Source organism: Neofelis nebulosa, chromosome 6 (assembly GCF_028018385.1).
Source record: "Neofelis nebulosa isolate mNeoNeb1 chromosome 6, mNeoNeb1.pri, whole genome shotgun sequence".
Lineage (NCBI taxonomy): Eukaryota > Metazoa > Chordata > Mammalia > Carnivora > Felidae > Neofelis > Neofelis nebulosa.
Genome location: NC_080787.1, coordinates 69,866,739 through 69,890,327, shown reverse-complemented (window position 1 = coordinate 69,890,327; position 23,589 = coordinate 69,866,739). Strand labels below are relative to the sequence as shown.

The window sequence follows — 23,589 nt, the reverse complement described above, 5'->3', positions numbered from 1 at the left end:
ACTTGGTCTTTTTAGTCAACAGTACATCAAAGATATTCTGTTCATTCTTTCTAGTATGTGTATGTGTGTATTAACGCTTGCAATGCACTGTATTACGTTTGTGTGATTTAGATAATTGGTTCCCACATTTTAATCATTTTCTTTTTTTTTTTTTGTTCAAAACTCTGGCACTGTAGCAAACAATGCTGAAATGAAAAAACTTTGTTCATGTTGCTTTATTTGTGAGTTATTGTAGGATGGAGTCCCAGACATTTAACTACTAAGTCATAGAGGCTGCAAACTACATTTTTGTAGGTGACAAATTATATCTTTAAAAAGTATATCCTTTTGGGGCGCCTGGGTGGCGCAGTCGGTTAAGCGTCCGACTTCAGCCAGGTCACGATCTCGCGGTCCGTGAGTTCGAGCCCCGCGTCAGGCTCTGGGCTGATGGCTCGGAGCCTGGAGCCTGCTTCCGATTCTGTGTCTCCCTCTCTCTCTGCCCCTCCCCCGTTCATGCTCTGTCTCTCTCTGTCCCAAAAAAAAAAAAAAAAAAAATGTTAAAAAGTATATCCTTTTTATTAGAAGTTGGTGAAGAGCACCCTCCCACAGAAGTTGTTAGGTCCCTCAGTATTCAACCAGGTATGTGGGATTGGTAAAAGGGAGTTGAAGAAGATGCTTCAAGGTTATTATGCTGGTCATCTGTTCTGGAAAGCATGTTAAATGGAAAGAATGAGACACCGAGTTGAGACTGGAACCTGTAGAATTTCTGATATCTTGAGGACTTCATAGTTGGTGGATCTGGTAGCATCAGGAGAGAGGTTCTGGGTGGAGATCAGGGTTTAGAAACCTGGTCAAATTTGGGAATCAATAAGAATTCTTAGGAAGCAAGTGTGAAGACAAGAATAGAACCAGAGGATGGGATCATCAGAACACCAAGCTTTATTTTTTAATTTTTTTAATGTTTATTTTTGAGAGCTCTCTCTCTCTCTCTCTCTCTCTCTCATGCAAGTGGGGGAGGAGGAGGGAGAGGGACTGAGGATCTGAAGAGGGCTCTGTGCTGACAACAGAGAACCAGATGCTGGGCTCAGACTCAGGAACCATGAGATCATGCTGGGCCGAAGAGGATGCTTAACCAACTGAGACACCCAGGTGCTCCAGAACACTAAGCTTTAGAGGGAAGATCATGGAGAAGTCAGGCCTGGTGATAGAGGGTAGAGGAGAATCCATAACTTTAATGCCATCATCATGTTTAATAAAGTTAACAGCAGCTTATTAATATATCCTGCCCAGATCCTGTTCAAGTTTTACAGTTACTTATTTGAATCCAGATGTTGGAAAGACCTTCCCATCACATTTGATTAATGTCTTTCAGTCTTTTTAAATTTTACAACATGTGTATGACCTAGACAACGAGGTTATTTTTCCATGCTTCATTTGCTGATTGTATCTTCATTTCACCCATCTCCATGCTTCCTAAAAACTGGTAGTTAGAGCAAGAAGCTTGAATAGTTTCAGGTTCAATTTTATTTTTGGAAGGAAGACTTTATCTGCAGTGGTCTTTACTTCCTGTTGAATATCAGGAGGCATGTATACACTTCTAATACTGAAAACTAACCAGTGGGTTCAAGTGTTGTCATCCTGATTCACCTATTATGAATCTTTCCACCTGCCTTCCATCTAATAGTTTTTGTGTTCATTGATGATCATTTGCTTAGGTCTATTATCTCATCAGTGATTGCAAAATGGTAATATTTTAATTCCACCTTTTATTTTTTATTATCACTGGCTTGAGTTCTAAATAAGGTGCTTTCCTTATCTTGATTATTCCAAAAGAGTTTCTACAAGAAAGGTGGTGTAAATACTTGGTTCTACCCACAATATATCAATTTCCAGCATAATGACTTAGTGCCTTGTCAGCTTCCAAAGTAACTAATCTGTTGGAATTTGGGATTTGGCTGTGGACAGTCATTAGGTTGATGAATGAATGGTATAGTCCTTTGTTTATTTAGGTCCTCTTTTATATTTTACAGTAAACTTTTATAGTTTTATTCTATTTGGTCTAGAAAACTTTTATAGTTTTATTCTATTTGGTCTACTACTTTGTGTTTTTTATTATTTGAGATTTTCTTTAAATTGTTGTTTTCTGGGGACGCCTGGGTGCTCAGTCGGTTAAGCGTCCAACTTCGGCTCAGGTCATGATCTCACGGTCCGTGAGTTCGAGCCCCGCGTCGGGCTCTGTGCTGACAGCTCAGAGCCTGGAGCCTGTTTCCAATTCTGTGTCTCCCTCTCTCTCTGACCCTCCCCCGTTCATGCTCTGTCTCTCTCTGTCTCAAAAATAAATAAACGTTAAAAAAAAAAAAAATCAGGAAGGCCCATGAAACCAGAGTCCTGGTGACTACAGGCCAACTCTACCATCTCTCTCACTCTTACTCTCAACCTCTTGGGAAACCAAACACTTTCCCACAAGGCCATCAGCACAGAACTGTCTTTTTAAATTTTAACTCTTCAGATTAGTGGTGAGCTCTGAAATAAATCTATTTGCTCAAGAAACAAGAAAGCCAAAGCAAGCTGAGGATCTGAGTATACTTGTTTTTCTCCAATTTCCAGGGCCCAGCCCACCTCACAAGGTGGTGCCAATTGTCTTCATGGTGCATGGGCAATATGATTCAGTTCCTTCAAGAGCCATTCTCTGAGGGCTTCCTTGGCCTCCTTAGGTCTGAGTTGCCCTACAGAGGAGGGAAGAGCAGTCACATTAGAATAAGAAACTTGTGGCATGAAATTTAAAATAGGCACGTGATTGGCATGCAACTCAATTCCCCCAGGCACTTCCCACTTGCAGAATGCAGTTCTTAGTCCATACTCAGGATGTGCTGACTCTAACAATTCACCTAGAAATTTAGAAGCTCAGGAGTCAAGGTTGGGAGGCTTTGTGGAAGGGAGGGGAGGGGAGGAACAAATGGGACTTACCTTTTTAAATATTTTTTTAATGTTTTATTATTTATTTTTGAGAGAGAGAGGCAGAGCATGAACAGGGAGGGGCAGAGAGAGAGACACACACAGAATCCCAAGCAGCTCCAGGCTCCGAGCTGTCAGCACAGAGCCCAACGCGGGGCTCGAACTCACAAACTGCGAGATCATGACCTGAGCTGAAGTCAGACACTTAACCGACTGAGCCACCCAGGTGCCCCTGGACTTATCTTTTTAAACAAACTTACCAGTGTGTCTGGGTGGCTCAGTCAGTTAAGTATCTGACTTTGACTTCAGCTCAGGTCATGATCTCAAGTTTGGTGAGTTCGGGGCTGTGCTGACAGCTCAGAGCCTAGAGCCTGCTTCAGATTCTGTGTCTCCCTCTCTGCCCCTCGTCCACTCACACTGTCTCTCTCTCTCTCAAAAATAAATAAACAGTAAAAAAAAAACAAAATGGGAACAGCCATATATAATGAGCAATGTTCCCAGAAAATCTCTAACATAAAAGAGGAAAAAAAACCCTGAAAACAGAAACAATGTAGTAAACAGAAGAAAACTTGAAAAGGCATTCGTATCTTCTGAAAGATAAGACATTAAATTCGTGAAATAACAGATCATAAAAAGAATATCCAAAGAATAAAAGAGGCTTATCAAATAGGAAAGAAAATATAAAAAAAATACAGGAAGAATCTAGATCGACCATAGAATGTGGCAATTAACAGAGATTTCAGAAAATAATAGAGAAAATGTTGAGGAGCAAATTGCCAAAGAAATAGCTCAAAAAAGTTCCCAGAACTGTAAGAGCCTATGTTTTCAGATGGAGAAGGCACACTGACTGACTGATCAACGTAATGGGTAAAAGAAAATTACACAGGCACTTCATCAGGACACTGAAGGACAAAGAGAAGTTCCAAGACACAGACAGAGATGGAACAAGAAAATGACACACAAAAGGAAGGGGAACCTAGTCTAATATTGTAATGGTATATATCATACATCTGTTAATACCCATAGGTTTACGTTTTTTCAAAATAAAAAGTTGGTGGGAAAGGAGTACAATAAAATATATGTAATATTACAAAACAGTAAAAGCAAAAATTCCCAGATACTTGTATATACATTTGTTTCAATGGAAGGATAATCCAAAAATGAATGATAGTTAACTATATTGTGGAGGAGAAGACAGGATAAACAAGAGGGGATTAAAAATTAGAGGGGATTTAAAAATGTACATTTTCAATAATGTTTTAAAAATGTACTTTGTAAATTATCCTTATATTCTAAATAGCCCATCAGTGATGATTTTCATTTCTTACTTTGAGTATTATTTAGTAGTGTGGTATAATGTCTCTGTATTTATCCATCCATCCAACCATCCATCCAAGAGAACTAGTGTATAATTACTGTTTGTAAATGCTCTTAAACATTAGAAAAATGTCCTAAAAAAAAAAAAAAAGAAAAATGTCCTATATTCACAACTATTAGGCCTTTTTATATTCCTTTTCTGCATGATTGCTCCTAGTCTGACTGATTTGTTGAGTATCATCTCCTTACTAGTTTATTTTCTTCATTTTAACCATTTTTCCTGTGACATACATTGTGATATTATTATTTGATGCAAAAAAATCAGTGTTACATCATCATTAGGCTTTGTACCATTTTTCACTGTGTAGAGATTTCTTAAGAGCTGAAAATTGCAAGAAGTGAGGTTATGAAGAACAAAGCTTCTCAATGAGAATTTACAAAATCAATTCACTCATATACTTATTGTCTGAAGCCAAAGCTCTCCAGACTGGTTCCTCCAGGGCTAAGCTAGGAAAATGAAAGCAAGCATGCAATCTGCTGAAGTCTTCTTGGTGGGTTTTTTTTTTTTTGTCTTTTTTTGTTTTGTTTTGTTTTTTTTTTACTTTATGGGGTGGAGAGAGCTTAACTTGCATTCAGCCACAGAGCTAGAAAATGTTGGAGCAGTATTCAAATCATGACCCCTCGCACCAAAGTTAAATCAAGAAGCCTTGGAGGTAATAGAATGATTCATATTGGCAGATTCTGCTAAATCCCAAAAAACTCTGTTTGATGCTGGCATAAGGTCAGCAAACAAAACTCAAGACTTGCTAAATGTAGGAAACTTAATATGGAGTTTCTGCATAAAGCTAAGATCCCAAATGACTATACTTCCAAAATAAAACTAAATCAGAAGTAAACTTCGCTATCTAGATATGATTGGCAAAGGAACATGTCTAGACCTTGCCTTTTCCCAAGTATGTCTTGACCTAATAATTATCACAAACCAGCCTTGTGGCTAACTCACACTGTATGTAGGAGTCTGAAATTTTTCAAGGAGATCATTTGAAGTGGCCTCAAGTTGAATGTATCATTAAGACAATTGCTGAAGGAAAAAATGATCAATATATGAAAAGATGAAATTACATCCCTTATGCCCAAGTTTAAAAAATTAACCCCAGATCATTCAAAGATTTACATGTTAAGATAGAAACTTTAGCATTCTTAGTAGAAAGTATATTGAGTATCTTTAGACCTTAGTGCAGGGAAGGATTTCTTAAGCAAGACATGGAATGCACTTACTATAAAGACTTACAAGTCTGACTATATTAGAATTAAAAATTTTACTCATCAAAGGACACCTTAACATGAAAAAAACAATTAAAAAAATTTGTAATGTTTATTTATTTTTGAGAGAGAGACAGAGACAGAGACAGAATGAGAGAGGGAGACACAGAATCCAAAGCAGGATCCAGGCTCTGAGCTGTTAGCACAGAGCCCAACGTGGGGCTGGAACACACAGACCATGAGATCATGACCTGAGCTGAAGTCGGACGCTTAACCAACTGAGCCACCCAGGTGCCCCAACATGAAAAAACAACTTAAACTAGAAGACATTCACAATACACACAACTGAAAAAAGATTAGTAAGAGATTGAGAGAGAATACTTGAAAGGGAGAACTTTAGGGGCGCCTGGGTGGCTCAGTCGGTTGAGCATCGGACTTTCGGCTCAGGTCATGATCTCACAGTTTGTGGGTTCGAGCCCCGCATCAGGCTCTGTGCTGACCTCTTGCTCAGAGCCTTGGAGCCTGCTTCAGATTCTGTGTCTCCCTCTCTCTCTGCCCCTCCCCTGCTTACGCTTTGTCTCATTCTGTTTCTAAAAAATAAATAAATGTAAAAACAAATTAAAAAAAAAAAAAAAAGGAGAACTTTAGGGGTGCCTGGGTGGCTCAGTCGGTTAAGTGTCCAACTTCAGTTCAGGTCATGATCTCATAGTCTGTGGGTTCAAGTCCTGCGTCCAGCTCTGTGCTGACAGCTCAGATCCTGGAGCCTGCTTTGGATTCTGTGTTTCCCTCGCTCTCTGCCCCTCCCCCACTCACACTCTGTCTCTCAAAAATAAATAAACATTAAGAAATTTTTTTGAAAGGGAGAACTTTCATATATTATTTTATATCCTTGAGAGATTTTCTTTTACAATGTGCAAATACTATATTGATTTTTAAAATTAAATTGAAGAAATAAAAATATCCACTAAACTTAGAGTCAATATCTCCTCTCATAGAGATTATCTGATAACTGTTGTAGCCCAGATGATGTGGATGAGGGAATTCAGGACATTAAAACTATCACCCTTTTGTAAATTATCAAAATTTTCCATTAAAAAGATTTTTTAAAACAAACACATCATAGCTAATTGTTAAGAACAAAACAGTTTGCACAATATGCTATCTATTCTAGAACAACTACCAAACAAGATTTCTAGAAATGCATTAGGAAAAGTATAAGAACATGCATGAGATATCAGCTTCAGAACAATGATTTCCTGTGGGAAGGGAAAGATGCTTTAAGTGATACCTATTTTATAACATTTTTTAATGTTTAAAATTTTTTTGTAAATGTTTATTTATTTTTTTATTTTTTATTTAAAAAAATTTTTTTTTTCAATGTTTTTTATTTATTTTTTGGGACAGAGAGAGACAGAGCATGAACGGGGGAGGGGCAGAGAGAGAGGGAGACACAGAATGGGAAACAGGCTCCAGGCTCCGAGCCATCAGCCCAGAGCCTGACGCGGGGCTCGAACTCACGGACCGCGAGATCGTGACCTGGCTGAAGTCGGACGCTTAACCGACTGCGCCACCCAGGCGCCCCAATGTTTATTTATTTTTGAGAGAGAGAGACAGAGCATGAGTGGAACAGAGGCAGAGAGAGAAGGAAACACAGAATCCCAGGCAGGTTCCAGGCTCTGAGTTGTCAGCATGGAGCTTGAGGGCTCCAACTCAGTGAGGGCTCCAAAACCATGAGATCTGACTGAGCCACCCAGGTACCCCTTTAATTTTTTTTTTTAAGTTTATTTATTTTTAGAGAGAGAGAGAGAAAGAGAGGACCAGTGGGGGAAGGGCAAAGAGAGAAGGGGACAGATGATCCCAAATGGGCTCTGTGGTGACAGCAGAGAACCCCACATGGGGCTGGAACCCACGAACTTGGAGATCATGACCTGAGCCACCCAGGTGCCCCTAAGTGACATCTATTTTAAAGAAGAGAGGTGAGGCAAAAGTGGGAAGGTGTTAACATCTTGTTAAATGGGGGAGGTGGTGGGGGTTACATAGGTATTTGTTATACAACTTTTTGAATGTGTGAAATCTCTCATAATTTAAATTTTTAACTATAATTAAGAATATTGGGAAGAAATGTTGTTTTAGGATGTTAGAATTAAACGGGATTTATTTATAGTTGCTACATTTTCTGGAAGGACTACCTCTAACGTTTATATTTTATTTTTTTAATTTTTATTATTTTTTAAGTTTATTTTGAGAGAGAGCAGGAGCAGGGGAGGGGCAGAGAGAGGGAGAGGGAGAGAGAGAGAGAGAGAGAGAGACAGAGAGAGACAGAGAAAGACAGAGAAAGAGAATCCCAAGCTGGTTCCACACTGTCAGCGCAGAGCCCGATATGGGGCTCGAACTCAAAAAACGGTGAGATCATGACCTGAGCGGAAGCCGAGAATCAGAGGCTTAACCTGAGCTACCCAGGCACCCCTCTAACATTTATATTTTCAAACAGGACACACTTGCTTGAATCATTTTGAAGCAGTAACCAACCGTAGAGTCAGTAGACACCAGGGAGCAGAAGAAAGTAAGTGTAGATTCAATAAGGCGGCCCTTGGCCTGATCTACCTACTTACTCCTGGAAGGTAACATAGAAACCTTAACCTAGACACGGAAAGTGATTTGGGGCAATGAGGCTGCCAATTCAAACCACACTGTTAATCAGCTGTGTGCTAGCGCAGGGGCCTTAAAGGCTAAGTGAGACCTTACGCAGCTTCTGAGAGCGGGCTGGAACTCAAACGCTAGTAGCAGGAAATCCGGGGGCCGCCTTCTCAGCGCCACCGAGCAGGGGCGCTGGGGGGTGGGAGGGGGGGGGCGTCAGTTGGGTGGGCTCACCCGGAACCACGCACGGGGTCGCAGGAAGAGGCGGGGTTGGCCGGAAACTTAAAAGGGAGCACAGGATTCGCGCCTCCTTGGGGCTTTGTGGGGGCTGCTTGGACATTGCTCGGACCTTGCTCTTCCTGGGCTGCGGGACCTAGCATGGCAGACGATGCAGGTGCTGCTGAGGCCCAGGGGAACCAATGCACGCCTGCCCAGTCCCTGGGCAGGCTGCTGAAGTTACCACTTCCACCACCTCGGATTCGCACCCGGCCATGGTGGTTTCCTGTGCAGGAACTGAGAGACCCACTGGTGTTTTACCTGGAGGCATGGCTGGCTGACTCGATCTTTGGTGAGCCACCCTAGGTGTGCTGGTGCTGTAATCCCTCCAGTCCGACAGTCCAGAGCAACTCTGGACAGTCTCTGCCTGATTTGCAGGCCACATTTGACACCAAGATGCCCACCTTCCTGCGCTTTCCTCTCCTGGCCTTCAAATCTAGCTCCCACTGACCGTTCGACCATGTTTCCCCTCAAAGTCTCTCTTTTCCTGTTTAGGCCCAGACAGAGCCATCATTCCAGAAATAGAGTGGATGAGCCAAGTCCTGCTGACGGTGGACATAGTTAACTCTGGGGACTTAGTTGAAATCACCATCTTCGGACGGCCCCGTGTACAGAATCGGGTGAAGAGCGTGCTCCTGAGCCTGGCAAACTGGCACCGGAAACATCGTGCCCGAGGTGAGCATCTCTGAAAACCTGCAAGTGGAGGGAGCCACTGGTTAACCACCTGGCGGTACCTGCCTTTCTTCCAGCCTTTATTACCATAGCAAAACCTTTTGCAGTTTCCTAACTCCAGTGTTTTGCATGCATCCAGTTTTCTGGGCATCCCTTTGTGAGAGGAGTGCAAATAGGACCTTGGGAAACCAAATCTGACACATTCAAGCCCGTCACTGCGCACGCATCCTCAGCTTGGTTTTACCACTGTGTCCAGATCTCAGGTTCAGTCTCCACCTGAGAAGTGATGCTGCTAGCACTTCCCCTCCTCCCCCACTCCCCTCAATGCCGAGTACTTTGGAACAGTGAGCATTTTTCCTTATCCAGCTGAGAAGATGAATCAACTTGAGGAGTTCTTGAAGACCCATGCATCAGGTCCCCAGACTCCTGAACATCCTATTGTGTAACTATTTTCAGGAGCATTGTGAGAACAGTCCTGCTTCTGCTGCTAAAGTTCAAGAGAAGCAAGTATGCATAAATCTCTGCATTCTTTTTTTCCTGTGTCTTGATGGGTAGTGCTCTGATTATTATGATGCAAAAGTGAGTTTGTAGTGCCATTCTAGTAAAGAACTGAATTTCCTTTTTGTCCAATGCTATAAAGAACTTTGCTGACTTAAAATTAAGCAAATACATAAAAGAGTGTTCGTTCATGTCTTGATGTGAGAGGTGGGTAAAAGGCTGATGCTAGTGGTCTTATTTTTTCCTTTGCTTCTATCATTTGGAATCTACTAGCCCTTTTATGATTTTATGGCCACAGTCAGGCCCCTAAGCACAGGCCCACGAATTTGCATTTCTAATAAGCTCACAGGTAATACCAATGCTTCTCCTCTGGGGCTCTCACTTTGAAGTTGGTGGTTTGGCCCCTGGGTACCACCTACGGTGCATTTTCTTTTTGGAGTGGAGCCTTCCTCCCTGCACATGGGTGGGTGTTCCAACATGAAACCTGAGGTGATTGCTTATTTATTCTGTTGACATTGTGATTCATCAGAGTACAGCCAGGGTCCTTGGCATCTTGACTATTGGAAGGCATCCTGCCACCAAGCCAGCTGTCTCCTTTCTCTCTGAGGCCTGCACAGGTGTTCTGCATGAGCTGGGTTGTTTTTCCATTACCCATTACCATGCTAGGACTAATTTGTGCAAAATAGCCCCCACCTAACACTGCCTCCACTTTCAGGAAGCAGGCTTCTTAGGGGAAAAGTTATGGAGAGCTCTGTGGCTTCAGAGTGGAATTGATTCAACTCCTGCAATTTCTTTACCCCTTATCAGTAATGGATTCTAGCTGTTTGCAAGGGTTGTAAACACACACATACACAAGTCTTTTAAAATGTGCTGCTTTGGGGAGGGGGTTTCCTGGTGGCTCAATCAGTTAGGCATCTGACTTCAGCTCAGGTCATGATCTCACAGTTTGTGAGTTCCAGCCCCGCATCCAGCTTTCTGCAGTCAGGGCAGAGCCTGCTTGGGATCCTCTGTCTCCCTCGGTCTCTGTCCCTTCCCAACTCGTGTGTGTCCTCACGCATGCTCTCTATCTCAAAAATAAGTAAACATTAAAAAACTTTAAATGTGCTGCTTTGATTACAGGTGATATCGAATGTTTTTCTAATTCACATTTTTGTAAAATGCTTTTACATTTCTTATTCCTATATTCCTTCTTTCAACTCTGAAGATAGGAATTTTTATTATCTGTATGAGCTTTTGTAACAAATAATGGCCCATTATAACCAATATTTTCCACTCCTTTGCTTAAATTTTTTGTATACGAAAAAATTCCATTTTCTGTAGTTAAACTAATTATTTTCTGTCTGATTTCCCCTCATCCTCATCCCAACCCCTTTTAATTAAGCCTAGGTACTCCTGCGTTTATCCTTCTGCAGAAATTTGATTAAAAAAAATTCCAACAGGTTATTTCTAGTGGGATATCTACAAAACCATTAAACACTTTTTATAATGTTATTTGGAGGAAGAGGATTATGCTTAAAACATTCTAATTGTCTAAAAATTACCCAGAATTATTAAATGATCCTGTGCATTTTTCATCCTTTACATACATTAACATGTTGAAGCCCTTAACCCCCAGTACTTCAGACTGTGACTGTATTTGGAGACAGGGCCTTTAAGGAGCTAATTAAAGTGAAATGAGGGGGGCGCCTGGGTGGCTCAGTTGGTTAAGTGTCTGACTTCAAAACTCAGGCCATGATCTCATGATTTGTGAGTTTGAACCCTTTATTGGGGTCTGCTCTGACAGCTCAGAGCCTGGAACCTGCTTTGGATTCTTTATCTCCCTTTCTCTCTGCCTCTCCCCCACTTGCGTGCACACTCTCTCTCTCTCTAAAAAATAAATAAACATTAGAAAAAATGAAATGAGGGGTGCCTGGGTGGCTCAGTCGGTTAAGCGTCCGACTTCGGCCCAGGTCATGATCTCGCGGTCCGTGAGTTCGAGCCCCGCGTCGGGCTCTGTGCTGACCGCTCAGAGCCTGGAGCCTGTTTCCGATTCTGTGTCTCCCTCTCTCTGACCCTCCCCCATTCATGCTTTGCTCTCTCTGTCTCAAAAATAAAATAAACGTTAAAAAAAAAATTAAAAAAAAAAAAAAAAGAAAAAACGAAATGAGATCCTATGAGTGGGACCTTAACCAATATGACTGGGGCCTTTATGGGAAGGGGAAATATGCACAGAGATAGGTGGGTGCATGGAGAAAAGACCATGTGAGAAGACAGCAAAATGCCAGCCATCTGCCAACTGAGGAGAGAAGCCTCAGAAGAAACCAATCCTGCTGACACATTGATTTTGGACTTTCAGCCTCCACATCTTTGAGAAAATATTTAAGCCACCCGGTGTGTTGTGTTGTTATGGCAGCCCTAGCAAACTAATAACACATTTAGTATGGTTTTTCTCTGTGTTCCCTTTCACTGTATGCTGATATGGTATTTTTACTACCTTCATAACTTAATAATTAAAAATAATTAAAAATTAAATAATAAAAAGATTGTCATTCTTTTCAGAATTTGGGGGTAATATTAGCTAAGTATTAGAGCTTGTATCACCTACCAGGCCTTGTGCCAAGCACCTAAATATGCTTGGAACATGATTAACTTGCTAAGGTCACAGAGCTAGGACATTGGGATGGATGGGTGAGATTTGAACCAAAACATTGATTCCAGGATCCAAACTCTTTATACTGTCCCACTTGCTTTCATTTTTCCTCCACACCTGAATTTAGACTCATTTCTCATAGTTTTTATTTCTTTTTAAGAGCAATTAGAATAAACCTCTTAATTGTAAAGAATCAGGGACAACGTGGTTTTTCTTTTTCTTTTTTCTTAAGTTTATTTTTTGAGAGAGAGCTAGAGAGGGAAAGAGAGGATCCCAAGCAGGCTCTGCACGGTCAGCATGGAGCCCAACGTGGGGCTCGAACTCATGAACTGTGAGAGCATGATCTGAGCTGAAATCAAGAGTTAGACACTTAACTGACTGAACCACCTAGGTGCCCCACACTGACTTTTTAAAGTTTATTTATTTTGAGAGAGTGTGTGAGGGAAAGGGGCAGAGAGTTAATCCCAAACAGGGTCCACACTGTCAGCATGAGAGCCTGACACAGGGCTCCACCCCAACAAACTGTGAGATCATGACCTGAGCTGAAATCAAAAGTTGGATGCTTACCTGACTGAGCTACCCAGGCACCCCTTGTTTGTCCCACTCTTAGTGATGTTAAAAAAAAAACAAAAACAACCTTGTTTTGGGACATCTGGATGGCTCAGTCGGTTGAGCAGCAGACTTCAGCTCAGGTCATGATCTCATGGTTTGTGGATCTGAGCCCCACATCAGGCTCACTGCTGTCGGTGCAGAGCCTGCTTCAGATCCTGTGTCTCCCTCTCTCTTTGCCTCTCCCCACTCATGCGCTCTCAAAAATAAATAAAAAGGCCTTGTTTTGATCGAAAGTGTGAAACTGAGAGATTCTGATGTGCTAAGTAGTACCTGGCTTAACTAAAATGAAGCTGTGGGAAGACCTTGTGATAGGCTACATGTGTGGCCTACAGCTAACCTCAGAAGTTAGTTCTACAGATTCTATCAACCATGAATTTTTTTCTTTGATGCCTCTAATCAGCCTATTCAAAAATTGTCCAGACTGACCTTTTTACTAGCTGTCAATAGTTTTAGCTGAAAAAATATACAAACATGTCATCGTTTCCAGACTTTTGCAGTTTTACCTTTGTTCCTTCACAATCTTTTCATTGACTGCCATGGATCTCAGTTCCCAGAGTTTCCCATCTAACTCACCATCTTCTTTTAGTTGGTAAAACATACTCTGTAATGCATATATAATGTATTTGTAAAGAATGAAATGAGCACTCCAGTGTACCCTAATAGAACCCAATATTTTTAGAAGGCATCTGTATACACCTTTTCTCTCAACCAATTTTGTTTTTAAATAAGTTCCTTTATCTGGAAAACAAATGACCAAGAGTGCCAATAGAACAGTGAGAGGCTTGTCCTATTAAATATTAAAACATTCTATAAAGCTACGTAGTTAGAACCGTGGGATAGGTATTGAAAAAAATAGAGAAGTGACACACGTGGACATAAGTACAAGTGAAACTGTTGAAAGTGATTTTCCGTAAGAGAATAGGTTGAAAAGGGCAGATAGAGAGCTCTGGAGACCTTCAGCTGGGTGAAAACTCAGGTGGCACTGCTTCATGCCCTACTTTAAGAGTCTAATAGGGCTTTTAAAAAAAATTTTTTTTAATGTTTATTTTTGAGAGCGACAGAATGTGAGCAGGGTAAGGGTAGAGAGAGAGAGACAGAATCTGAAGCAGGTTCCAGGCTCCGAGCTGCCAACACAGAGCCCAACATGGGGCTCGAATTCACAAATCCTGAGATCATGACCTGAGCCGAAATCAGAAGTCTGATGCTTGACTGACAGAACCACCCAGGAGCCCCTAATAGTTTTTTTTTTTTTAATTGAACATTTGTTCTTTATTTACTCTGATATTCCCCTTCTGGATTAAAAAGATATATCAAGTCTTCATTCTACTCTGAGGTGGCCTCAATTGAAATTTTGAGCCTGGATTGTTTTTGAGTCTTAAATGTTTGAAGTTCACTCCACCCAGGCTTTTCTTTGCTTCTTCTAAAAACAGTTAATAATCCATTAAAATTCAGCTTTGCATTTTATTTCCCTTATTAAAATAAGTGCTAATTTAAAATTGGAGTGGTCATCCATTAGTGGTGACCAAAGAGTGTATGATAGATATACCACTCCTTTAGTTTTTAAAGTTAGGTTTCCTTGGAATTTTTAAATAAAAATTTTCACAATCAAGATTAACGTATGTTTTATTTATCCAAGCACCCAGCTGTTCACAGTTTGCTTCCTTCTGCTAGCTAGACACTGGCTCCCAGCTGCTACGAGTAGAGCAGAAAGCCAAACTGACAGAGGTGCTGATTATCACTACAAAGGCAATCATATTACAATATGTAAATATCTGAAATTAACCTGTGCACCTTACATTTACACAATGTTACAGGTCAGGTATATTTCAATCAAAAAAAAAAAAAAAAAAAAAAGCGCCTGGGTGGCTCAGTTGGTTAAGCCTCCGACTTCAGCTCAGGTCACGATCTCTGGGTTTGTGGGTTCCAGCCCCGCGGGCCCTGTGCTGGAAGCTCAGAGCCTGGATCCTGTTTCAGATTCTCTCTCTCTGCCCCACCCCGCTCATGCTGCCTCTCTTTAAGAAATAATAAACACTAAAAAAAGTTTTTAAAAAGTGGCAAAGAAGGCTAGCCATCATCCCGCGCCAGTGCACTTTCGCTGCTGCGATTAGTAAGGGAGGAGTCTCCAGGACTGCTAGTGTCTCACTTGCGATAAAACTCACTGAAGGTCGGGTGACCCGACCCAAACTCGAGGACCAGGGCAGTCCTGGCTCTTTCTCCCAGTTTTCTCCTTCCTCGCCGTCAGGTGGCCGGGCTAGGAAGTCACTCGCGGCTTCCAGCGCCACGATAATGCCCAGCCAGGAGGACAGTATTGGAACCAAGTTTTTTCATCCCACATCACCTAGAGTAGAAACACCACAGGCTTTTAGAAGTTTTCCAAGGAGGACGGACTCGATGGGCGGGAGAAGCCTCTTCACAGGTAAAACCAGATGTTTGCGATTAAAGAACACAAGACGTCTCACCTGCCTCTGGGTAGAGAGCAGCCTAGGGCAGATACTGGCTGCTGGAAGAATGGCCTCTCCTTCCCCTTTTACCTGATAATTAACAGACACTAGGGAAATTCAATTCTTTATTAGGATTCTTTAGATCAGTGTTTGTAAACATTTAACATGGGGGAGGGACCAAGAACTACCCACACCATTCTTTCCCCAGCTCTGCAGCAAGAATCAGGACTTAGGTGAACAGAGCTCCAGTAAGATCTTCCACTTCAACCTTGCCAGACTTCTGCTTCCGGGCCCGAAGTTCTTTCATAACCTGGTAACTGGGCCCTAGGTAGCATCCAGGGAGCGCTGGGTTGCCGCCTCGCCTACCGCGCCGGGGTCCTGCTGGGTCGCCGCCTCGCGGACAGCGCCGGGGTCCTGGGTCGCCGCCTCCCGGACAGCGCCGGGGGAACGCTGGGTCGCCGCCTCCAGGAGAGCACCGGGGGAACGCTGGGTCGCCGCCTCCCGGACAGCGCCGGGGTCCTGCTGGGTCGCCGCCTCGCGGACAGCGCCGGGGGAAAGCTGGGTCGCCGTCTCCCGGACAGCGCCGGGGGAACGCTGGGTCGCCGCCTCGCGGACAGCGCCGGGGGAACGCTGGGTCGCCGCCTCGCGGACAGCGCCGGGGGAACGCTGGGTCGCCGCCTCCCGGACAGCGCTGGGGTCCTGCTGGGTCGCCGCCTCCCGGACAGCGCCGGGGGAACGCTGGGTCGCCGCCTCCCGGACAGTGCCGGGGTCCTGCTGGGTCGCCGCCTCCCGGACAGCGCCGGGGGAACGCTGGGTCGCCGCCTCCCGGACAGCGCCGGGGTCCTGCTGGGTCGCCGCCTCCCGGACAGCGCCGGGGGAACGCTGGGTCGCCGCCTCGCGGACAGCGCCAGGGTCCTGCTGGGTCGCCGCCTCCCGGACAGCGCTGGGGTCCTGCTGGGTCGCCGCCTCTCGGACAGCCTTCGGAGAGCTCTGGGTTGCCACCTCCTGGGCAGCATTGGGGTCCTGCTGGGTCTCCGCTTCCCGGACAGCATTGGGGTCCTGCTGGGTCGCCGCCTCCCGGACAGCCTTCGGAGAGCTCTGGGTCGCCACCTCTCGGGCAGCGTGGGGGGATCTCTGGGTCGCCGCCTCCTGAACAGACTTCGGAGAGCTCTGGCTCGCCACCTGCGGAGCTGCGTCGTCGGACCGCTGGGTCGCCGCCTCCCGGACAGACTTTGGAGAGCTCTGGGTCCCCGTCCCCGGGACAGCGTCGGGGGACCGCTGCGTCCCTACATCCTGGGCAGGGGCCTTCTCTGAGCCTGGAAGAACAGTGTGGAGACCTTACCTGTGTCCCCTACTTTCTCCACAAGATTTATCCAAATGGGCTGGGGGATTAGGGTCTGGAAGCTGAGAGTGCAGGATTAATTTGACCATCTATATTCCTTGCAAGAAAGAAACCCTCTCCTGGACTGAGAGGATGAGACCGCTGCCCGGTGATCTCCGGGAAGCATCAAGATCTCTACCAAGGAACCCATGGCCTGCCTAGGGAACCCCTCACTATTCCCGGTTTCATACTTTGTGCCCGGAGTTGGCGATGATAGTCAGCCAAATTCATGATCATCTTGGATACATCTTCCTGGTAATAGGGCCGACCAAATATCAAGATCTCAGCCTCGCCCTCGGGGTCCCAATGATTAACGTGAAGCAGGGTTTGTGACACACACTCGACGTGTGGTATGTGCTCTCCTCCCCGACCTGTGCAGGAAGCAAAGAGGCTGTGAGGGGCGGGATTTGGGAGGGGAAGGCGGCGGGAGAAGGTAGCGCTGGTTTGGGGCTAGTACCACTGGAGAGGCTGGCCCTGGAACGCGGCCAGCCTGGGGGGCGGGGTGGATAGGAGTGTCGGGGGTGGAAAGACCGCACTGGCCACCGCTCTCAGACCCACTCACCGAAGATCGCCTCCACCAGCCACGCCTCGAGGTGAACAGCCTTCGGACTCTTCAGGTACTCGGAGTGGAACCAATAGGGTCGCTTGGTGAGGTTACCGAGCACCTCGAATAGCGTCCCTTCTCTCTGTTCCAGCTGTACGAGCGTCGGAAACCGCTTAGGAGTGGCCATGCTGCAGTAGGCCTTGCTGCTAGCGGCCGTGAAGCTGCAAACCAAGAAGGCCAAGGTTAGTATCAGTTGCGGCAGTTGTGGCTTGGCCAGGGCCTTATTTCAAGGGCTTTTGGTAAGCCCCTCCCCATCCGCCTCCCAAACTCCGCAGCCTGGGCTTCTTCCCGAGATTGCAGGAGTGCACTGGGTAGAGCACCTGGGCGCTGTAGGAGGGGCCACTGGTCTGGACCCGCCCATTTCCCCAGGCCCTGGGAGCCAGAGGTGGAGCTTCTTCTGGGAAGCAGGTCTCGGGGAGATGAGGACAGCCTGGTAGAGGCCTGGGAAGATCCAACATCTGGACAATACCTTTCAGAGAAGCGAACTGATATTTGCGCAGACACAGGTTTTCAGACGGTTCAAATGGGACCAGCATTCCTGAGGGGTTGGAATGACTTTTTCATGGAAAACCTAATGAAATGCATTAAAGAAGTGAAAACTCAAGGATTAAAAAAGGTGTTCAAGGGCTAAAGTAAGTCCCACTTTCTCTTGAACCCTGAATACTGAGTTCCCTCCTCAGAGACCATCACATTTCCAGCTTCTTCCTTGACTTGTCAGAGACAGCTGAGCACATCCAGAGCAAATTCTCTAAGTAACATGTTATTTCTATGTCTTGGTTTCATTTGTTTGTTTTGTTTTGTACAGTTTAAAGCATTACCCATGAACTGCTACTCAGGAAGATAAAGTTATATAACTTTAGTAGTTGGGGTGTCATGCCCAGGCCCAGAGGTGAGAGATCTCTGAACTCAGGTTCAAACTTGTATCCTCTGTGGGAGTTCTGTAGGCCAAAGAAGTGCATGAGAAATTTGTAGGTGTCTGACAGGATCTAAAGTCTTGAGACCTAAGCAGAATGTGAATTAAGAGCCAAAGAAGGGCAAAATCTATTCAAAGAATCACAGAATGGATTGGCAGAACGATTGGGTAGACAGAACAATTGAGTGTATAACTGACACCCAAGGATCTGGGCTCCATAACTATCCCCTCTGGAGGTTACGGACTCACTAACATAGCAACTATAAATTGAATTTTAATGTCCCATCAGTACTGCCAAAAAGAATCCAATCCGAGAAGTATTTCTATGGAAATCTCTAGTCTGAAATCTCTTTCTTACAGCAAATGATATAGGATAATATATTGTTTCTTAGTTGGTGTAAGAGGATACTTAGAGTTCTACGCATGTTATTGTCATTATGCACATGTAGAGATCTTTTACTTCATTGAAGTTTTAGAATTAGGAATGGAAATATTTAAGAGAATTAAAATTAGAGTATTAATATTTAAAAGTGATCTGTCATTTATATAAAATCCTAGAATACGTGGACTAATCTATAGAAAGCATGGAGTATTCTCATGGATAGAAAGCATGGATTGAAAGCATGGAGTACTTGCCCAGGGAGGGGAATGCAGGGAGGAAAGGATTGGAAAGAGGCATTTGGAAACTCTTGGGGATGATGGAAATGTGCATTATCTTGATTACAGTGATGGTTTCACTGGATATGGTTTATATGTCAAAACTGGTTAATTGTACACATTTTAATATAAGCAGTTTATTGTGCCTTATTCTTCAAAGTGGTTTAAAAAGAAAGGAACCATATACATGGTATTTTATATTGCTGTAATATTTTAGATAATTTATTATATTAGAAAAACAGTTTTGTAACTCCAATTTAAAATATATAAATAAAAAAGTGAAAAATAAAATATATAGTTAAGTCATGGATTTAGATATATGACTTTAAGATGAAATCTTAGTTTATATTCAGTGTTGGATCACTGAGAAGAACTTCAGTTTCAATATATTCATACGTTTTATTTATTTTATTTACAAGAATTATTTAGTAATTGAGAAGTTCTTGTTATTTGAGGCTATTAAAGTACTTTGCAAAGCTCTTTGCCATGTATGAGAATGGGTTTTGTTTTTGTTTTTGTTTGTTTTTGTTTTGTTTTGTTTCTGAGATTGTTTAGTTAATCAAATTTGTCAAGGAGACCTTATGTCATTCGTAGCCCATTAAACATAACTTTTAAAACTTTCTAGACTTATGAATAGGATAGTGAGTTTTGAAAGAAAAACTTGAAAGCTTAAGGAAGGACTAAGGTTTGATTTTTACAATTTGAAAATATATTTCTTTTTTTTTTAATTTTTTAAAAATGTTTTTATTTATTTTTGAGACAGAGAGAGACAGAGCATGAACGGGGGAGGGTCAGAGAGAGAGGGAGACACAGAATCGGAAACAGGCTCCAGGCTCTGAGCTGTCAGCACAGAGCCCGACGTGGGGCTTGAACTCATGCACCGGGAGATCATGACCTGAGCTGAAGTCGGACGTCTAACCGACTGAGCCATCCAGGCGCCCCGAAAATATATTTCTTTTAATGTTTATTCATTTTGAAAGAGAGAGTGCACGTGTGAGCAGGGGAGAGCGAGAATCCCAAGCAGTCTGCTGCACTGTAGGCACAGAGCCCACTCAGGGTAGATCTAACAAACTGTGAGGCTATGACCTGAGCAGAAACAAAGAGTCAGCCACCCAACCAACTGAGCTACCCAGGCGCCCCTGGTTTTTACAGTTTTAGAAAATATTAATTTTCAAAGAAATCTCTAAACACTCTTTTGTATGCACGTAAATCACCCCCAAGGTTCCAAAAAAGAAAAAATACACCGTCTTTCACCCTCCTCTCCCAGCTTACCTATATTTATCAGACCTGGTACCCCCTGTCCCACTTCAGTAATATGATTTTGTTAGAGCAGTGTTCAAGTTTATACTATTATGACCTTGTAAATAATATTCATAAACTGCAATATGATTTCTTGGGTAAAGTTTTATTTTTCTTGATGTTATTAATTGCTTTTTTGTTCAAATGCTTCTTTTTCTTTTTAAAATGCTTACTTTTCTGGGCACCTGGGTGGCTCAGTCAGTTAAGTGTCCAACTTCAGTTCAGATCATGGTCTCTTGGTTCATGTGTTCAAAGTTCCTTCTCTCTTGGTTCATGTGTTTGAGCTTCCTTCCAGGAAGGAAGCACTGTCAGTGTGGAGCCTGCTTGGGGGGTCTCCCTCCTTCCCTCTCTCTCTTTCTGCCTTTCCCCCACTTGCTCTCTCTCTCTCTCTCTCAAAATAAATAAATAAACTTTTAAAAAAATGCTTATATTTCTATGTGTTCCTCCTTTATCTCCAAACTGCCCAACTATGTAAATTTCTCCTGTCCTTTCAAGCCCAGCAGGCAATTTATCATTTCATCTTGACAGTATTGCTCCTTCAGTCTTAACTGTTCTAATCTAAGTTAGTTGCTTTCCAGGCCCATCATCCTGTGGTTTACCACAGACTTTTTCCAGTTTTGGGTTCTGCGCTCTCTGGATCCCATGACTTCCTTTCTTTGTGCCTGTGCCTGTTTGGTTTTGTTGTTGTTGTTTGTTTGTTTGTTTAGCAGATTTTATAGTAGTATCAATAGCATTCAGGCAAAAATTATTAAATTTATATATAATCGTCTTCAAGAAGATCCTTGTGGTTTCTACTATACTTATGTTTCCCACTTTGTTTCTGATCAGCTTCTAAGAAGTTGAGACTGAGCTAGCTGAATTCCAGGAAGGCAGCAGAAAATTAAAGGCAGAGTTGTGAGCACAATTAGTTCAGGCTAAACAAAGAAATAGAGACTTGCAAGCTGATGACAAGACTGAAACATGCAGTGGAAGCATTAAAGGCAATTGTGGCAATAGATGCTGATGCCTAATGTGCTAGGTTTAGTAAGATGAGAAATATATTTTTTCAGGTGGAACTTAAGAGCAGTAGGCAACAAAAAAAAATAAAAGCAAGTTTCAAGAGAATTTTTGAAATAAAATGTTCTCTTCTACTGAACCATGTAAAGGTGGCTTAGAGTTAAGAAGTTCACTTAGAAATTTCATAGCTGTCAGCTTTCTAGCCTAATGTTCCTAGCTATAATATTGTAGTTCCTATAATTTTCAAAGGCTGTCAGATAGATTGGTTCATTCTACAGTACTTTAAAATTATATATATGACATATGCAGTTATTTCATTATCGTTCATTGTCCCTTCAGTTTTGGAGTCTAATTTGGGTTAACAATTAGCTTTAAAAAGGAGTTTTCAGTAGTACAAAGATTAACCCTTTTTGTTGCTCTTTACTACCTGCCTTAGCCAAATGCTTGGGAGTGTTTTTGCATCTGGGGAGTGAATGGGTTTGGGGAACGTGGTGGGAGAGTTCAGGTAAGGGATAAGGAATTTGGACTCTTAGTGGTGGTTTACACTGGGCTTAACCTGGGCTACATTCACCCTGAGAACCAGAGATTCTCTCACCAAGTTCATAATATTTGAGGCAAAGTTTTCATTATTTGACTTCTCTTCAGAGAGAGACTTCCTTTCATTTTGATGGAGTAAATCCTCTATTATTTTCTGAGGAAATGCATATTTTGAGGCCTTGCATGTTGGAATATATTTTTATTCTATCCAGATAGGTATTTGGACATTTGGCCTTAGAAATTTTTCTTTTTCAGAGAGAGAGAGGGAGAGAGAGAGTGCACACATGTGTGTAAGCAGGGAAGGATCAGAAAGAGAAAGAGAGAATCTGAAGCAGGCTTTGTGCTGGCAACATGGCTCAAACTCACAAACCGCAAGATCATGACCTGAACTGAAATCTAGAGTTCCACACCCAACAGGCTGAGTCACCCAGCTGTCCCTGGCCTTAGAATTCTTGACTGAAATAATTTTCCCCTCAAAATTTCATGCTTTACTTTATTGTCCTCTAGCTTCCACTGATGTTTTTGACAAGTTTAGGCCATTCTGATCTTAATCTTTGGGAAATGATCTTCAATTATTTTACTAAACGTTTTTTTTTTTTTTCCTCTGGGGCACCTGGGTGGCCTCAGTTGGTTAAGCATCTGACTTCCACTCACAGTTCATGAGTTTGAGCCCCATTGGGCTCTCTGCGTCAGCCCAGAGCTGGCTTCAGATCCTCTGTCACCCTTTTTCTCTACCTCTTTCCCACTTGTGTTCTCTCTCTCTTAAATAAATAAACTTAAAACACACACACACACACACACACACACATTTTTCTCCCTTGTGTTTCCTGGCTCTTTCTCTTGTTATTCAAAAGTTGGCCTTCTGGACCAGTGTTCTTCTTTTTCTTTTATTTTTCATTTGCCCTATGCTGTTTTGTTTGTCTGGTAATCACTGAAGTTTGGAACTAAAAAACTAGTTAGAAGCTCTGAGCATGTAGGTTTGTCTACACCCAACATTCACTGAGGGAGATATGTGTAGAATTTTTTTGTGGGAATCCCAGTGCAGTCTCATGAGATTTTTCAGTGTTCTCTCCACTGGCCACCCCTTATGTGAGTTCTGCATACTTTAGAAGCAACACACACTTTTTAAAATCTAGTTTCCTTTTTTCTTTGAATTCATTGTCTTAGTTTAGATAGAAAAATTGTCATTTCAATCATGTACTGAAATCTTAATGTAAGTGAATGCTTGAAGCTAGTCAAAACAGCTATGTGGGAGTGGTATTGGGGTGGGGGAAGGATGTCCTCTGTATTAGAGGATGGCGATGATGATGATGATGATGATGATGATGATGATGATGAAATAATGATAGTAGCTGTGTGTGAGTGAATTAAGGAAGCACTAATCACACACTATGTGACCTAATCTGTGGAACAATTTTGAGAGTAGTAGTGATTATTATTCCTGAATCTGAGGCTCGTAGAAATAACAGTGAGTGAAAATCGGATCTCATATCTTGGTGTATTTTGTCTTTTCCCCTCCCTGAGGAACAGAGTTTGTATCTTTATTCCTTTTGGTATTTATTCTGAGACCAAGGACTTGCTTAACCTGGTGATTTGTCTTTGATCCCCTGAAGGTGCTTTTTCCACAATCCAGGTGATTCTAAGGCACAAGAAAGTTGAGAATCACTATATGAGATCACTCTGTATTTTCTGATTTCCAGGGCTGATCGTGTAGCTTTAATACATCTCTTCTGTTCACAGATACTACTTTGATTCTGCATTTGTTCCTTGTTAGTTTCAGAATGTCTTAAAACCATATGTGATATTTGAATATGGACATATAAGAAAAAATATATACTTCTGCTTCATTACCTTGACTTTAAAAGACTTATTTTTTCTGTAATCAAAATAGATGCTTCTACTATAGAAATAAAATTTCTATAC

At 42.7% G+C, this 23,589-nt stretch overlaps 2 protein-coding genes and 1 long non-coding RNA gene across 4 annotated transcripts; 1 reads left to right on the top strand and 2 right to left on the bottom strand.

Moving 5' to 3' along the window:
* Nucleotides 1–608: 608 nt before the first annotated feature.
* On the bottom strand, nucleotides 609–8,363 carry LOC131514440 (uncharacterized). Of its 2 annotated transcripts, XR_009263073.1 has the most exons (3): nucleotides 8,260–8,363; nucleotides 2,599–2,705; nucleotides 609–826 (listed from the first exon to the last, which is right to left on the bottom strand). It is a non-coding gene; the product is annotated as an uncharacterized LOC131514440 (long non-coding RNA). The 2 variants fall into 2 exon arrangements; XR_009263072.1 differs by lacking the exon at nucleotides 609–826 and having other exon boundaries at nucleotides 2,549–2,705.
* Nucleotides 8,364–8,409: 46 nt separating this feature from the next.
* On the top strand, nucleotides 8,410–11,494 carry OOEP (oocyte expressed protein). The gene is made up of 3 exons (XM_058734464.1): nucleotides 8,410–8,719; nucleotides 8,923–9,102; nucleotides 9,466–11,494. Exons 1-3 carry the CDS (start codon nucleotides 8,530–8,532, stop codon nucleotides 9,543–9,545), a joined length of 450 nt encoding a protein of 149 aa, XP_058590447.1. The 5' UTR covers nucleotides 8,410–8,529; the 3' UTR covers nucleotides 9,546–11,494.
* A 3,897-nt stretch (nucleotides 11,495–15,391) lies between these two features.
* On the bottom strand, nucleotides 15,392–17,447 carry KHDC3L (KH domain containing 3 like, subcortical maternal complex member). The gene is made up of 3 exons (XM_058734463.1): nucleotides 17,223–17,447; nucleotides 16,852–17,031; nucleotides 15,392–16,595 (listed from the first exon to the last, which is right to left on the bottom strand). The coding sequence occupies exons 1-3, from the start codon at nucleotides 17,389–17,391 to the stop codon at nucleotides 15,604–15,606; spliced, it is 1,341 nt and encodes a 446-aa protein (XP_058590446.1). The 5' UTR covers nucleotides 17,392–17,447; the 3' UTR covers nucleotides 15,392–15,603.
* Between the last annotated feature and the right edge of the window lie 6,142 nt (nucleotides 17,448–23,589).

Bases quoted from the DNA above. Each gene is read 5' to 3' on its own strand.
- OOEP (XM_058734464.1), top strand. From the start codon at position 8,530: ATGGCAGACGATGCAGGTGCTGCTGAGGCCCAGGGGAACCAATGCACG. The intron at 8,720-8,922 runs GTGAGCCACCCT...TTTCCTGTTTAG, and splicing joins GCTGGCTGACTCGATCTTTG to GCCCAGACAGAGCCATCATT. The intron at 9,103-9,465 runs GTGAGCATCTCT...TTCCTTATCCAG, and splicing joins CCGGAAACATCGTGCCCGAG to CTGAGAAGATGAATCAACTT.
- KHDC3L (XM_058734463.1), bottom strand. From the start codon at position 17,391: ATGGCCACTCCTAAGCGGTTTCCGACGCTCGTACAGCTGGAACAGAGA. The intron at 17,032-17,222 runs GTGAGTGGGTCT...CTTCCTGCACAG, and splicing joins GCTGGTGGAGGCGATCTTCG to GTCGGGGAGGAGAGCACATA. The intron at 16,596-16,851 runs GTATGAAACCGG...CTGTTCTTCCAG, and splicing joins TCGCCAACTCCGGGCACAAA to GCTCAGAGAAGGCCCCTGCC.